Source organism: Astyanax mexicanus, chromosome 6 (genome assembly GCF_023375975.1).
Source record: "Astyanax mexicanus isolate ESR-SI-001 chromosome 6, AstMex3_surface, whole genome shotgun sequence".
Classification (NCBI taxonomy): domain Eukaryota; kingdom Metazoa; phylum Chordata; class Actinopteri; order Characiformes; family Acestrorhamphidae; genus Astyanax; species Astyanax mexicanus.
The window spans coordinates 7,382,651-7,400,081 of record NC_064413.1 but is presented as its reverse complement, the minus strand read 5'-3'; the positions used below and the strand labels follow the sequence as shown (position 1 = coordinate 7,400,081).

Sequence of the window (17,431 nt, the reverse complement as noted above, 5' to 3'; positions counted from 1 at the left end):
AGCTGTTTGAAAGGGATGTTCGGGTGCTAACCCGGATAAATCCAGGTGACTCTCCCTCATGAAAACACTGAGATTAAAATACCAAGAGTGAGCAGATCTGTCCTCAAAGATAAATGTGCTAAAATATAAAACATATTCCAATTTGTTTAAACTTTTGGTTTACTTAATAATTCTGTGCAATTATTGTTGGAATAGTGAAATTGGAATTATTTTAATAATTAGAATAATGTGTGGAAAATGACATTGACAATGTAAAACAAATCATAGAAACAAAAAAAACACATTGAAACTAGAAAATCTGTGTTCAAAACTTTGACTGGTACTGTATAAATCCAGGGTAAAGATATTTATGTCACTCTATATTGTCACTAAATATAGAAAGATATGAAAACATATTCAGATTTTCACACCACCACTTTGCCTCAGCGGTATCGGGAGTACTTCCTGTAGAGCAGGAGAGTAATGAAGGGGCAAAGGGTCCCTCGCTAATCCTCTGCTCAGCTCGCTCTAATGGGCATTTTGCACTAACTGATGCTGCGCCTCCAGAAGCGTCCGTGCAGCACGTCCTCATTCATTGTGGATTTAGGCAATAACGGATCTGCGGAGTTAATAAACCAGCAAATTTGACTTTCTGAGACTGAGAGATTTTCATAATGGTGTAATATGTTTTATTAATTCGAGTCGATACAAGTAATATTGGACAGTCTGGGTGGTCAGTTTTAGCCGATGGTCCTTTTAGATGGGGTACATGGGTTAGAAAGATTATATATTTTGTGTCACACCTCCTACCCGGCCAAAATGGTTGTGTGGGGGCCAATGGATGGAACGGGAGTTAGGTTTGTTCCAGGTATGCTTAAGCTCTGAGTGTCTCCTATTGTGCTATTTTTGGGACCAAGTTGGCTTCCCAAATGGGTCCCATTATCACAGAGTCCAACTTAGGCTCTATGGAACCCATGTTTGATCCCTCCTGGTCCTGGTCATAACTGACTCTGATGCGGCCTGTCAACAGATGCATTATCTTATGGACAAAAGCATTGGAAACTCCTAGTACTCCCGACTTTTCTGTAATTTTGAAGCATTGCTGTAAGAATTTGATTGCATTCTGCTACAAAAGCATTAGTGAGATCCAAATGTAGGATGATCACCACCCAAACTCACCCCACAATTCCCAGCTCATCTCAGAATTGACGATTACACTCAACTCAGTACTTCAAAAAAGAAGTATACTTTAATCATGCTGAAATAGGTCTCTACTTAAGTTATGTTATTTTGGAACCAATAATTTGTACTTAATTACTACTTATTTGTAAATAAAATGATATAAGTTTTCCCCACTATTTAATATAATTGAAGTATATTTGTGTGAGCTGTCCGACTGAACATTAAAAAAAAAAAAAATCATTCAATATTAAAATATAGATTTAACATCACATTAATTTTGAGGAGTGTATAAAAACTGGGGAAAACAAAAGCAATATATCTCATTGGTCCCATTTTTTTTTAAGTTCTTTTACCGACACTAAAGTAACTAAAGTAAACTTTTTAGGTATTAATTTAACACATAAAAGTTAATTATCACAGTTTTAATTTGTCGACACAAGTTATGTTTTGTAGCAAATTTGACTGAAATAGAATTTTATTGCAGAAATATTGACTCCTTTAGACTCATTTAGTAAAAGTATAGATTTATCATAAAAAAGCAGTTTCATAAAATAATACTAAGCATATATTTTTACTCAGTACATCACCAGTATAAAATCAGCACAGCCACGTAAAGTGTACTTTTTCAAAGTAGACTGAAATACAGATTAAGTAAGTAAAAATGTAAGTATAAGTAGAAAAAGTATACTTGGCACATATAGTTCAAGTACACTACTACTACATTATTATATTTAAATACACAACTTTTTAACAAGGGAGAACTCAGACACACATAGATACAATAAAACAGGTTTATTGACACAAGGGGCAGTACAACGGATAGTCAGAACAATGAGGCTCAAAACCAGTAAACAGCAGCAAGAGAGAGAAAACATACCATACACGTTTAACAGTCCAAGGGGTCATACACAGCCAGTGCAATATCAGAGAGCGTTCGGTAAATACAAAAACAGGGTTGGCAACGAAAGAGAAAACACAAGCAGGAAGAAACGCATTGTACGAAGATACAAATAGGGCCGAACACAGGTGTTTATAATTCTGGTGATTTACTTCCTGAAGGTCTCAGTGTAATGTGATCGTGAGTGTCAGCGTGTGGTGCATCCTGGGTATCATAGCCCGGAGACTGGAGATCTCAGTCAGAGCTGAGTGTGAGCCAAGGAGAGACAGGAGCGCTTTTAGCCCCAGGCATGGCAGTTAAATAAAACATTTGTGTTTGGTAGATTATTTCTTTGTGGCATTAAATCTTATACGGTTGGAAAGCCTGTTAATTTCACTTTTAAATCGAGTCACATTTGTAAGGAACATGCATTTGTGGGATGAACAACAAGGCTGAGTTTATGGGTTGCACCTCTGAAAAATTTGCCAAATCTTCTCTGCCAGTGCTAAACAGTTTATTCTGCTACAGTGGCTATGGAGCCCTAGTATCAGTATAAGTAAATTCCATATAATGGTTGATGTCAGAGACAGGCAGCAAAGAAGATTGTCAAACACCAAATGAATCAATGGCAGAATCAGCTGTTTGGCATTTGGCAAATTTTTCATGGTTGCAACCCACATCCTCAAAATGCATGTTCCTTACAAATGGGGCTCCATGTAAAAGGGAAATTAACTGGCTTTCCAACAGTATACGATTTTTCACAAGTGCATGCATGTTTAGTCTTTGCCAAGATAGCAGTTAATGTCTGTTAATGTTCAGTAGTATTTAGGTAGTATTCTAGCATCTCAAAAAATAAGAATATAAATGAAAAGTTACTTTATTTTAATAATTCAGTTCAAAATGTGAAACTCATATATTATATAGATGTATAACACACACTGTAATCTATTGTAAGTGTTTATTTATTTGTTTTACAGCCAATAAAACCCAAAAGTCAGTATCTCAGAAAATTTGAATATTATATTATAAGACCAATTGGTACTTTTGGCACTGTTTGGCAGTGTGGGCAGTGTGCCAAGTCCTGCTGAAAAACGAAATCCACATCTCCACAAAAGTTGTCAGTAGCAGAGGGAAGCATGAAATGCTGTAAGATTTTGTGGGAAAACAAAACTGCACTGACTTTAGACTTGATAATAACACAGTGGATCAACACCAGCAGATGACATGTCTCTCCAAACCATCACTGATTGGTGAAAACTTCACACTAGACCTCGAGCAGTTTGGACTGTGTGTCTCTCCACTCTTCCTCCAGACTCTGTTCCCTTGATTTACAAATGAAATGTAAAATTTACTGATGATCAGTGATGGTTTGGAGAGACATGTCATCTGCTGGTGTTGATCCACTGTGTTTTATTATCAAGTCTAAAGTCAGTGCAGTTTTGTTTTCCCACAAAATCTTACAGCACTTCAGCACTTTATGGAGATGCAGATTTCATTTTCTAGCAGGACTTGTCACACTGCCCAGTGCCAAAAGTAACAGTTGGTCTTATATATTGGTCTTATATTTCTTGAGATGTGCCTGTATATAAACAACGTTGGCGGAAGCTGTGAAAATAGATTGTCAGCAGGTTGTAAGATAGCAAAATGAGCATCACAATGTGTAAGACAGGGCCCACTGAGTTAATTAGATTTGAAACTTAATCATTGTACCTAATTTGTAAGTTTATTCAATTTATGTTCTTCTGTTTTATTAGTTGCTTTGTGACATTTTAGACTCTATGTGGTCTAAACATGAATAAAATAGTTGTATGTAGCCTGCTTTTTATTTAATTAACATAAAAAAATAGATTTAAACACTTACAGAAAATTAGATAAAATCAGAAAATTTATAGCAGACAGCTTAATTTTACACTCAACTACATCAAGGCCAGGTCCCAATCATAATACATGATCTACAAGTTTCCCTCAGGGTAGCCTAGGGCATCTACACACTGATGTGAGTGTCAGAAACTGGGGGGGACACCCAGTATGCAAATAAATTGTACCAGAAGCCAATAGAAAAGAAGCTGTCAGTGTCAATATAATACAACTCAAAATAGTTGAGTAATGTTTGAAAAAATCCAATTTAGACATAATTTATTTGAGTTCCAACACCTGATATTCATGGGGTGTCCTCAATTTTTCACACCACTGTAGTGAAGTGCTTTTCTTTTCCTCTCCGAAGCTTAAAACTGCTTGATAATTGGCTGCGAGAGTCTTGGTGAGCTGACCTTCAGGCCTCACCCCCATGACGTCCGTGAGCATCTTTTAGGCGGATGGGGTTGAGGTCAAAATCGGGGATTTTTAAGGGGGGGGGCTGAGGGTTCAGCTCTGTAGGTCACACAGATGGTGCCATGTCTGGCCTCGGGCCCAGGTTAAGGGCCCCGCTGAAGCTCGCTCACTAAAATGTGCCCACTTAACCGTGCCTGCCTCCCCGTGCCAACCGGCACCCACGCTGCCAAACAAACTGAGTCATGCCAAGGCAGGCCGAGAGGTGTGTGTGTTTAGTCTTACACACCTGCCGGGCTTGGCTTTGGCCGAAGAGCTGTTTGCCATGGCTGTTGGCCGGGAATAGAGAGGCTGAATAGGGGATGCTCTTTGTGTGATGCACCACAATAGTCAATAAAAACAGGCTTTTAAGTGCAAGAATTGTGTACTTCCTGTTTTTTATCCATTTCGTATGACAATATGTTTAAGGATGCAAAGCTCAGTGTTCTGAACAGTCCTTGCTTTTCCTTAAATAGAGCAGTTTTTGTACAGGGTAATCATTTTTAGTTCCGTTCCAAGCTGCACCGATGCCAAAAGCATAACCTTCGAGTCTGTCATAGTGATTAAACTACAATACTTTTATAATCTTTATTATTATTTTTAATATAAGGAGAACAAATAGTGCACTATAGGACCCTGTGGTGTGGTCTAAGCTTTGGTCCCTAATGGCATTTTCCCCCTTATATTAAGTTTTTAAACCCTAGTATCTATACTTCTGCCTACAGAGTATTAATTGTGAAAACGTTTGACAACTTTCTTAATCACACTGTGGAACCATGGTCAGCACTGTGTCCCGTTTACTTTGTGTTCACACTGGCAGGCAACAAGCTTATGCTTATGCTGTCACTTGGCTGGTTAGCAAGGTGGATATTAGTCTAGCAAGCTACCTATTGAGCCATCCATTAATTTCTTTCACACTTCATTTTTCTCCATTAGTCTCTTTATTTGTGCAAAGATGCATCATAAAACACACAAGAAGAAGAACAAGTGGATTTAAGCATCTCTGTCGTGATCAGAACTTATACTGCTTGGTTGAACGAAGTTCGGTAGGAATCAAATAATCACAGAGAGGAAGGTGGGGACTTTAGATCTCCATGTCTGTTATAAGAATTTGTTCCTCCAAACGGCTAAGAATATCACTTCACCACGTCGATTTGTCGATATAATTCTGTCATCGGGTTGCTTGCCATTTGTCGTCAAATCACGACTACAGATCACATCGTCCCACAGGAAATCACTGTTCACGCTCTGTTGCCTGCCAGCGAAAAAGCAGGGTTAATAGATATCGATTCATAGAGTACATAAAATGTCTATGTTTGTGTTGTAGTTATGGTAATGTAGTCTGGTTTTATTCAACACAGCAGTATAAAAATGTCAAGAGTCACACGACCATGTTTATTCGATTAGAATGGCCTCCTGTATCGTTTTAGAAGTGTGAGACACGAAATAAATGGTTCCAGTGAAGTGGTGGCCCAGCTTGTCTTTATGCTGATGGAACATTCTTCTGGTAATTCTCTGAATTTACAGCCCCCCACGTCCTTTAACCACGCTGACCACCTTCCACCACAATTAAATGATTATGATCTCACCTTTCAACCCCTCTTCTTTCCCTATTTTTCCCACTATCTTTCCCAGCAACTCATTTCGCTCTGCTAGTTTTTCCATTCTTTTCCAGTGTCAAACGAACATCACTGCATACCTTTCTCTTCTCTCTCTTTTCCTTTCTCTCCCTTTGGTGCTCATGCTTCCCTTGTTGCTCTTTTTTTACTTTAATGCAGTCCTCTCTGAATTGAAAAGGCGCTCCTGCTGTTTGTCATTATGACACAGTCCTATCTATTTCTCTTTCTCTCTCTCGCTCTTTCTCCACCTCATCCTTTGTTCCACCCCATCGTCCGCCCATTTTCTCTGACACAATGCGGCATCCGAGACAAACAAGGCTCCCCTCCCATCACACTTTCTTCTCCTCCTTTACATTCCCTTTACTCATATCTCTTTCCCTTTACCTCGCTTTGTTTGACTCCCTCTTTTTTCCGCAGTAACACCCGACCTCTTCACCGTGATTACCTTAAACAAGTCACCTCACTTTCAAGGTCACGCACGGATCACTGCATGGTCTTGTCGACCTTCTTGGCCTCTGGCCTGCAGTGCCCGAGATACTGCAGTGGGACATAAATAGCTGACTTACGAGTGTAATCTCCAGCTCTAGTGTGTGATTGAGGCAGGAGAGCAGCTGAATCTCATTCATGTTTTATTGATTGAAACAGGTCTTTTGAATTTTTCATGTCTCCTGTATATCGTTACACTGTAAACAAATTGCATACTTGTCTCTCCTCTTCTCTCCTCTTATCCCCCTCCCCTTCAGATGAGATCGAAATGCTGGAGCGTCTCTGGCTCTCGGGGATCTGTCACAATGATAAGATCGAGGTGATGAGCTCCAAACTGGACATCGACAATATGGCCGGAGTCTTCTACATGCTGCTGGTGGCCATGGGCCTGAGCCTGCTGGTCTTTGCCTGGGAGCACCTCGTTTACTGGAGGCTTCGTCACTGTATGAGCAGAATGGGCCAGACCGGCAAACTGGACTTTCTTTTGGCCTTCAGCAGGGTGAGAGAGGGGTACAAGTGCGCAGATAATGCTGGATGAAACAGATTAAAGGGGTGAAAAGGGGGGAAAGATGAAGTAGTTTGGGTGATGGTAAAGCACTGGGGTCGGGAGAGTTGTGTGTGTGCACATGAGATATTGTGCAGAGGAGTGGTAGAGATGCTCTAACCTATAAGGCGCCTTGGTAATGCTTTACCTCCAGGCTTAGATTGTTCCCCAAATCAAATCCCCGTATACGCTCAGAATAGCTGAGCCTGCTGGAAAATCATATCAGAATACTGCAATCTTATTTCTGGGACAAATACTCGTCTGACAAACACCTCTGTTGCCAATAAGCTTTTTATCTCTCTCTCTCTTTCTCTCTCTCTCTCTCTCTCTCCCAGGGAATGTATAGCTGCTGCAGTTTTGAGGACGAAACTGCACAAGGTGGAGTCAAAGTCACTGTTTCCACCCATCATCACCCCTCTGTGGTATCAGCCCCTCCCTCATCCCATGTTGTCACAGCATCCGTCGCCAACGCAGCCATTGCCATGGTTCCACAACAGCAGCAACAGCAGCAGCAACAGCAACCTCAGCCGCAATCCTACAAAACCCCACTACCCGGGTCCCCTCCTGCTGTGGTTCACTCTGCAGCAGCGATGGGGCCTTCCACCACACCTCTTATGGGTGCTCCTCTTCCGTGCTCTACTTTCTTACCCCGCCCGGACCGCAGACTGGCTGTGGTGGACCGTTGGAGGCTTCCCAAATCCACCAGTGCAACCATAGGAGTCAGGGGAGGCTTATCAGACATAGGGCCCTTCCCACAAAAGGGAGCCCCTACATGGGCAGGCAGTGGAGCTGCTGGCAGCAGCATGGATGGATACAAGCGCTACTATGGCCCTATTGATCCTGAGGGTCTGGGACCATGTGTTGACCAGCAGGCAGGTTCTCAAACTCCCAAAACTGCCCCTAGGAGTCACCAGCCACCCCCTCCAGCTACTATGGTTTTCTATCAGGAGAAGGGCATGGACCATGGGTTGGGGAAGAAGGTGGGGGTGGGTACTGGTGGAGGGGGTCAGGGGAAGGGGGTGAAGTCTTTGGGGACACCTCGGCTGCCCCCAAAAAGCCAGACTCCAGCCCCACTGCCTCCTAACCCCCCACTGCAGCACCCCTCTCCCCCTCTCCCCTCATCCCTCTGGAGAAAGCGGCGTCCCAAAAAGCCAAAAGAGCCTGGTGGTCCCCTATACGAGAACATTTTGCCCTTGGGCCGGAGAGGTGGTGGCAGGGATGCGGGTCGCAGACCCAGACCATCTCCCCCACTTCCCATCCCTGTGCCTGTACCCCTTTCCCCATCATTCACTCCTCCATCCCCATCTGCTTCACTTCCTTACACCTCCACTTCATCCTCCTCCTCCAGCACTAGCTCATCGACTACTTCATCTGCCTCTTCCTCTCGGTCTACATCACCCTCATCCACCTCCAGTACCTCCTCACGCAGCACGAGGGATAGAGAAGCAGAGGAGGAGGATGAAGAGGACCTGGACGAGCTAACTGAAGAGTCCAGCCTTCTGCAGGGACACAGTCGAGACAGAGAACGCTCCATTCTGTCTCCTAGATCGCTCACACATGGTCCTCCACCACCACCCATTCCCCCACGCAAGCCTCGTGGATCACATGGAGAGAGAGAAGGTGGAAGAGAAAGAGAGCGGGGTGGCAGCCAGTTAGCCCAACTCCAGGAATGGTGGGCGGGTTGGGGGGAAAGAGAAAGAGATAGGAGCGGTGGGGGGTCTGGCGACACCGAGCGCAAGAGAGAGAAGAAGCGGCGAAAAGAGAGGGAAAAGGACAAGAAGAAAAAGAAGAAGAAGAACAAGAAACGAAAAAAAAGAGAGGAGCGTGAGAGGGAAAGAGAGCGCAAGCGTCGGAAGGTGAAAAAGAAGAAAAAGAAGGCAACAAAGACAAAAAAGAAAAAGAAGGTTTCTGCTGGCAAACACTCAGAGCCCGAGGAGGGTGATGTGGAAGCAGAAAGAGAGGGAGATGGGGATGCAGAGAGAGAGGGAGAGTTCTCGTCTTTTTCCACCCAATACCGCAGCATGTTTGGAGATAAGGGTAACCTTTCTGCTTGGGAAGGAGAGAGGGAAAGAGGCAGGAGAGATGGAGGGGAGGAGGTTGGGGATGAACGTGATGAGGAGAGTGGAGGGGGGCGAAATAGACAAAGAAGGCCAAAAGGTAGCCATACACGTCACAGGCCTTCCAGCAAGCGATACCCCAACCTCAACAAGTTACCTGCCTCAGTCAAGTTCTGGGTTAGCGGAGGGGGTACGGAAGCAACATCTGGAATCTCTCCTCCTTCTTCCCTACACACTCTACTCCCATCAGCTAAGCGGAGGAGGAGTAGTGGGGCAGAAAGAGATATGGGAGGAAGGGGAGGAGAGCGACGGCCACTGCTTCTGCATTACGAAAGGGGAAGGGCACACACGCGAGAGGGCTTGTCATTCCATGAGTGGGACTCAGAGGATGAAGATGAGGATGAGGAAGAAGAGGAGGAGAGAGAGAGGGAGCGAGAAAGGGAGAGGGTGGAGGAAAGAATGAGAAGGGCAGGAGGTAGAGGGGCAGTGTCAGAGTCTGAGAGAGATCGAGTCCAGGCAGAGGAGAGTTACTCAGATGACGGATCCTCTGGGGAGTTTGGTCGCTTTGAAAGGTACTGGGAGGGCAATGGTGGGGGAGGAGCTAGTGGAATAGGAGGTGGAGGCTGGTTTTTCGGAACCTACCCTGCCCGAGAGAAAGGGGGAAGCATCAACAGCAGAGATGATTCTATCCTGGGAAGATCTGAGGCGTGGGTAGGGGGAGATTTTTGGGGTTCAGGGGCAGGAATAGGCTGGGGCTCTGGGGGAGGCAGTGGAGGGCTTGGCCCACAGTGCCCACCTTTTCCCACTTCTCTTCCACCCCCTCGACGCTATTGGTCCGTAGATAAGTTGCCCATGAAAGGTGAAAAACGCAGTCGCAGCGGGGCTAAAGGTAAAGGTAACAGGGCTAGGGACAGGGAGCAAGATGCATGTTCATATGCACAGTTTAGCCACAGCAGACCTCATGGCCACTCCAAGCGGGGAAGTGTCACCTCTCGCAGCCAGGAGGAGTTGCTTCCCCACTGCCATAGCTTCAGTGGGGGTTCACGCCCCAAATTGCCCCCTAAACCCGACACCGCCAAATCTGGGAGCCAGTCCAACCTCAACACCCAACAGGCACAGCATTCAGAGCCATCACCTTCCCCTCCCCAACCTTTACTGCCCTCACCCTCAGCACCCTCCTCCCTCCCCATGCCCATCCCTCCACCCCCATCCTCCGCCTCAGTGTCCCCCCCACCAGTGCTGTCCCCTGGACCGGCCACAGGTGCCTCCCAGTCGGTGACAGCCAGTGCCAAGCTCCAGTACCAGAGACTGCGCTCCGTGCCCCAGCCGCGTCGCTTTTACTCCCCCCACCTGCCCCTCAAAGCCAAGAGCCTGTGTTCCCGTCGTGGCTCCGCTCATTTCTCCAGCCTGGAGAGTGAAGTATGACACGGGGCTTCGCTGCTGCGCGTGTGTGTGAGCTCTACAGTGAGACGCAGCTGGAGTGTGACGCACATAGACGTGCCACACCGGGACCAGGACAGCGAACACAACCGCCACGGCGGAGACGCCGGCAGCAGCCGGGATGGCGGCAGTGATGTCAATACAGGGGACGGGTCAGCGAAGGCTGTCTCTGTCACCACGGAAACCCCAGCCGTGCTCCACCTCCGGTCTGAACTGAGCATTACGATGTCATCTGTAGTCCTGTCCTCCAATGAGAATGCTGGATAGTGCTTTTTTCTGGAATCTGTGAGTAATGATGTCATGTTTACACACACAAACAGTCATTTAAGGAAAATACTTTTTTCGGCTTGTTTGATTTTGGTCGTCCACCTTTGATGGGAGGCCAGGGAATATGGAGACTGCTAAGGCTGAGGCCGCCTTTTCACTTTGTTAACGGTTCACTGGCAGTGAGCAAGCAATTCCTGTGATCTGCAGCCTGCAGAGACATCCCTCCTTTTTGTGTCTGACCCTCATGGCCACAAGATATACAAACCTCGTCAAATATCTCTACTATGTACATTTGCTTATATTTTTAATGCAAAGGCGATTCAGCCCGTCAGATCCCATCCGGGGAGGGCCACCCATCCCACCAGACCTTTTCTTGTCCTAACAGAACTCTGATTGATGCTGTAGTGTCCATGTTTTGTCCATCAGGGATGTTCCTAGGGTCGAAGGAGACTTGCTTCAACAGAAAGAACAACATGGGACAACAACAAAGTTCATGTAGCAGTCTTTTTCTGTAAGATTTGTTTTGGTACTCCAGGATTCCCAACTCCTTTTTTAATCTATTTATTGCTCTCACCGTGTTAGTATTTTAAAGTAGAGTAAGCTAGCTGTGTCTGAAGTTAAATATTAGGCTAGTTCTGGATGCCAAATAACAGAGCATACAGGTCATTAGGGTGGACCCATGCCATTCGATCTCTCTTGTTGGCTTGCAGTATATATCACAAAAGCAATACATAACTGTCTTAACCAAAATGAGGATGGGTTGCAATATCTATAATTGGCACTAGATGGCTACATAATATTAAAATTAGGTAATAACCCTTGCTGCTGGGCCTTGTCTTTTAGACATTATTATAATTCTATTTTTTCTTTAATAGTGAAATAATTTTGCAGATATAAATGATTGGCACATCTTACCTTGGGGTGTCCGACCACCACGTGTTACATTGGCAGGCACTGCAATTTTCCACTGCGAAGGAGATGCATTTTAGAAAGCACAAAAGCTCTGGCTCGTGCCAGAAAAGGCATCAGCATCACCATTTAATACATTAAGGGCAAACAATAAATCCATCTTGATCCAAAGCAGCGAGGATCCTACCAGGAGTCAACATGTGAACACTGAGCACACATCGGGCCTTCAATTCCTCTAGATAGCTGACTCTGTGAAAAAGGTGTTGCTGAGGCTTATTTGACGTCAGGCACAGCTCATTTGCCCTCGTCGTAGTTGAATGTAGCTTTGACATGATGTAGCAAAATGTAGAGACACTTTTAGACTTTGTAGCATTCTTGGAAGCTCACATCACCGGACATCATGACCACACCTGCAGGTCGCTGACGCAAGCGGGCCGACACATGTTGTCACAGACAAAAGAGATTAGATCACCCTTTACCCTTTTCTTTAAGAGGATCTGTGATGTCTGTCTCTTCTTTACAAATAACTGCTTTATTAATGAGGGCTCTTTCCGTTGTTGTTTGGAAACAAGTGTGCTATCGTTTGCAGAGGGTTGGATTACTTTGCCCCTTGGTCTGGCAAGGGTAGCTCTACATAATCACATTAAAGTTGGGGATAAACGAACATGCTCAGGTATTGAAGTGCGGTGCGTGCAATTGAGTCGCGAGCACAGCCGCTCAGTCCCTTGTGCTCTGTGCTCTGACATGCTGTTGTTTCTTTTCTTTTTTTTATCTGTATTCTGATAAGCCTGCCTCCTGAACTCAAAGTGGCTTGTAGTTCATAAAGTATTCCATGTACTTGTGATATTTTTATATGCGTGTACATATGTAAAAATGCTTCTTCCTCATCATGGTCATGGTGAGTTCGAAGGCTACCTAAAATCTTTTGGGTGCAAAGCACCCCTGGACAGGGTACCAGTTCATTGCAGGGTACCACACACACAACCATTCACTCAGAACTAGGGGGCAATTTAGCATGCCCAAAACACTTAGCATGTGTATTTTAGGGGGATTGTAGATTGTTTGTGATTTTGCTGAGGAAACCTGTACAGACACGGATAGAACACACCAAACTCCACACAGACAGTGTCCCTAGAGTTGTGCAACACACGCACTGCCCGAGGCTTACCCTTGCCACCCTGTACAAAGGCTTTTCTTCACTATGAAGGACACTATAACATTGAATCAATGTTGTGTGCAGCATAAGTTTTGTGCAACACATTTGATATGCACTTACCTAACTGACCCACCCATGTACCTACCTACCCACCTGTTTTTTACTACTTACTACTGTTTTACTAACTTACCTTCTTTTGGATATCTACCTACTCACCGACCCTACATAATTATATACTGATATACTAACCTACTCACTTACATACCTATCTAATCCAACATACCCACCTTCTTACTGACCCTCCCACTTACCTAAATGACCTACCCAACTATTTACCTATTTATGTACATTCGAGCCTACCCATTTACCTTTCCACCTTCTTATTGACTCGCATACTTAGCAACCCTTACCTCTTTACATAACCTACCTACCCAACTACTCACATGCTTACTTCCCTATGTACCCATGCACATACTAACCTACCCACTTATCTTCCTACTAACCTTCTTATTGACTCAACTACTTACTATCCCTCCCTCCTTACCTAACTGACCAACTGAACTACTTACATACTTATCTTCTTACCTACCCATGTACATACTAACCTACCCACTTACCTACCTACCTCTCTAATCAACCATACCCACCTTCCTACTGACCCAAACATTCACCTACCCGTTTCCTACCTACCTGTCTACCTGTCACACTAGCCTATCTACTTACCTACCTACCTAAGCAGCCATACCCACCTTCTGACCGACCCACCTACTTATCTAAATGACCTACCCAACTATTTACCTGTCTATGTACATACTAGCCTACCTTCTTGCCCAACTGACCAGCCCACCTTCCTACCATCTTACTGACTCACCTACTTACCAACTCTTCCTCTTTACCTAACCTACCTACCCAACTACTTATATACTTACTTCCCTATATACCCATGTACATACTAACCTACCCACTTACCTTCCTACCCACCTACTTATTGACCCTACATCCTTTCCTGACTAACCTACCTATCTATTTACATACTTATCTTCTTATCTACCCATGTACATACTAATCTACCCACTTACCTGCCTATCTGCCTACCTTCTTACTGACCCCACCCACTTACCGAAATGACATACCCAACTATTTACCTACCTCCCTACCCGTGTACCTACTAGCCTACCCATTTTCATACCTTTTTATTAACCCAAACACTTACCTACCTACCTCTTTCCTACCTTCTTACTGACCCACACATTTTCCTTCCTGCATACCTCCTTACCTAACCAACCTCACTCAGAAGTGAGAAGAAGATTAATTAGGTAGGTAGGTAGGTAGATAGATACAGTAAGTGTGTAGGCTAGTATGTACAAAGGTAGGAAGGTTTCCTAGGTTACCTACTAGTGTACCCATCCATACACTTACCTACCTCCTCACTTAACTGACCTACCCACCTGCCATGAGCCTATGAAGTCTCTACATGATTCTTTCCGCAGTTCTTTCCGTCGGTTGTCCACCCTTGGAGCACTTTTGCTAGATACTATCCACTGCAAAACCTGCCTTAACTCTGCCTGTTAGAAATGTAAGCCATTGCCATGAGGAACCCTTGTTCAAACATTACCCTGCATTCTGTAGTCTTGATCACAGGTACATGGATTTCAGGTACGAACTACAGGCCAGTCCTGGTACAGTAGGCGGCCCTCGTCAGAATGCAGTAAGGGCGGGAGGGGGTGGGCGGGGGTGGGGGGAGCGACTAAACAGATCTGGTGTGGCGTGTGTTCACTGGATCTGTCACTGACCCTCGCTAAGTTAAAAGGCGCTAACACGGTACTCTGTGACTGCATGTACAGAACAGATTTCTGTTTCTTTTTTTGTTTTGTTTTTTGTTTTTCTTTCCATGAAGCTTCATTTTGCTGAGAAAAAAAGGAATATATCTCTATATATACTGTTTTTGGAGAATGTATCATGTTATGCTGTGAATTAACTTTTAGCTATTTGATTAAGCATTGTATTTAAGTTTCCACTCAAATTCTATCATTTATCTATACAAAAATATACATACATAAATTTATATATATATATATATATGTACAAATAAATATATACATATATATACACAGACAGGTATATATATATATGAAATGAGTTAAGTTTGGTATACTTGGAGGAAGTGTTAGAGAACTAGTTTTAAATGTTTTAGCTTTGTAGCGGTTCTAGATACTGGAGACATTTTTGAATTTTTGATTCCTCCTATATGACTGTGAAAACATTAGTGCCTGTGAAGAAAAACAAACGACAAAAAAAGACAAGACAAGAATCAAGTCCGATGTCCTCATCCATAAATTATACGTATGTCCGTCTCAACGTCCATCCATCCATCCATCCATCCGTCCATTTCTTTGTTTTCTTTTGATTTCTTTTCTTTTTCACTGATTCTTTGGTATTTGCAAGCGGGTTTTTCACAGACTTTAATACTGCTTTAATATACGCTTCTGTAATACTGCCTAAAGGTCTCGGTCTGTTCTTCTTTTATTTTTCAGCTCACTTGTCCACTTCTCCATGTGTCCATCCATCCACCCATCCCTCCATCCGTGCACTCATCTGTGTGTCCATTCATCCACCTGTGGGTATTGGTAAGCCTTTTTGTTGCTTTCCTGACTCCGAAACTGTTCCGCGACTCTGATACTACCTAAACGACTCATTTTTTCTCAAGTCTTATTATCCATGCAATTTTTGGGGGTTCATTTTCTACGATGCCTCTGTTATTAAATCATTTGGATGATCATGAATCCTTTCTTTTCGTTTTACCTGCCGATCCAAACTGACTAAATACTTCTATCTGTTTTTATTTGTTGTTACCTTGTTTTCTGTTCTGATATTCGTGGTTTTAATGCACTGCTTTATCCCTCTGTCAGTTCTCTCACTTAGCAAAAAAACAGAGACCAGTAGCTACTGTGTTCTTGCTCCTGTTGATTGATTATTAAAGATGATGATCAATTTGATTCTAATCAAAATTTAATGCATTAGTGTGACTGAGAGAGGTGTGCATGATGAACATGACACTGTAGCAAAGGAGTCCTTACTGTACGATACCGACAAACATGGTGGAGGTAGTTTCACTCACTGTTAAAGCTAACTTACCCCTATATGCACTTAATTTAAAATACATTCTACTTTACTGTGACTGAAAAAGTAGTGCAAGGGTGTCTCAAAACTACTGTACCTTTAAACATGGTGGTGGTAGTATTTACACTGCTATAACTAAGATTCCTAAAGTAAAATATAGTGGCAGTGTATTTTATATATACACTTACAATTAATATACTGTATTATTGTGAATGAGCAAAGGTACACACTATAGCTCATGACATGACACTGTAGAGTCTGGATACTATTATACTAAGAAACATGGTGAAGGTAGTTTCACAGTGTATTATGTTTTCCTAAAGCATTTTGACTGGTTCCTTCACAGTTTTAAATTGAATAAAGGCTTAAAATAAAAGTTTAGTGATATACTTCAAACATGGTGGAGGTAGTTTCTCACACTGCTACAACTTTTACTTTTACATTTACATTTAATATTATTAGTGTGACTGAGAAAAGGAAGAGGCGCACATGCCCAACTTACACTATTGCCAAAAGTATCTGCTCACCTGCACTGCGTTCCATTAAATGAAGCTCTCTATGCTCTTCTGTTCTAAAGCTAATGTGAAGACCACATGAAGGTCACAGTGGGGGTCTGTAGTGATTGACTTTGACTCTGTAGAAAGTTGGCGAACTCTGCACACTGTGTTCCTCAGCATCCTTTGACCTCGCTCTGGGGTCTACCACTTCATATCACTGACAGTTGGCTGTGGAATATTTAGTTGTGAGGAAATTTCACAACTGAAGTTTACTGAACTCCTGAGAGAGATCCATTCTTCACTAGTGTTTGTAGATGCAGTCAGCAAGTCTAAATGCTTGGTTTTATACCTCTGTGACCATGAAAGTGATTAAAACCTGAGTTCAATGATTTTTAGGGGTGAGCAAATACTCCTAGCAATATAGGAAATGTAGGAAAATGTAGGAAAAAATGGAACAATTTAGAAAATGCAAATAAAAAAGAAGTGCTTATTAAATTTGCTTTGACTTTTATTTCATGGTGCACAATATTAACCCAATATATTTCATGTATTGTCTGCTCAACACATTCCAAAAAAAGTTGGGATAGTAAAGCATTCAACCACTTTGTAATGTTGCTATTCCTTCCTTTTCACATTCTTCCTGCAAACTTAATACTTGACTTTTCTTGACTTAACTTAAGGGGCCCTATCATACACCCTGAGCAAGGTGCACCGCGATGCTCATTGCTATCTTACACCCTGTGAACAGTCTATTTCCACACCTTCAAATCTGCTTCATTTAAATAGCAACAGTGCTTGTGAATACGCTAATGGACATGGTTGTCTGCAATTGATGAACATTAGGTGTGTTCATAAACATTTCTGGTGTATTGCTATCTTATCAATAGAAAACACAGATGCACCACTATGTGATTTGAATCCTGAAACAGTCAACCATCAGACGCTAATTGCTATCTTGGCAACACAGGCACGTGCAGATCAGTTTCCTCTG

At 43.3% G+C, this 17,431-nt stretch overlaps 1 protein-coding gene across 6 annotated transcripts in view; it reads left to right on the top strand.

Moving 5' to 3' along the window:
- Positions 1-17,431, top strand: part of LOC103043141 (glutamate receptor ionotropic, NMDA 2D) — a 205,101-nt gene that overhangs the window by 152,286 nt on the left and 35,384 nt on the right. For 3 of the 6 annotated variants that reach the window (XM_049480394.1, XM_049480396.1, XM_049480395.1), the window contains 2 exons: positions 6,708-6,949; positions 7,330-15,819. In XM_049480394.1, coding sequence (XP_049336351.1) covers positions 6,708-6,949; positions 7,330-10,476 — 3,389 coding nt within the window. In that variant the 3' untranslated portion in view covers positions 10,477-15,819. Of the gene's footprint in view, positions 1-6,707; positions 6,950-7,329; positions 15,820-17,431 lie in introns of those variants that run through there. The other 3 variants (XR_007439541.1, XR_007439542.1, XR_007439540.1) reach the window with 2 other exon arrangements.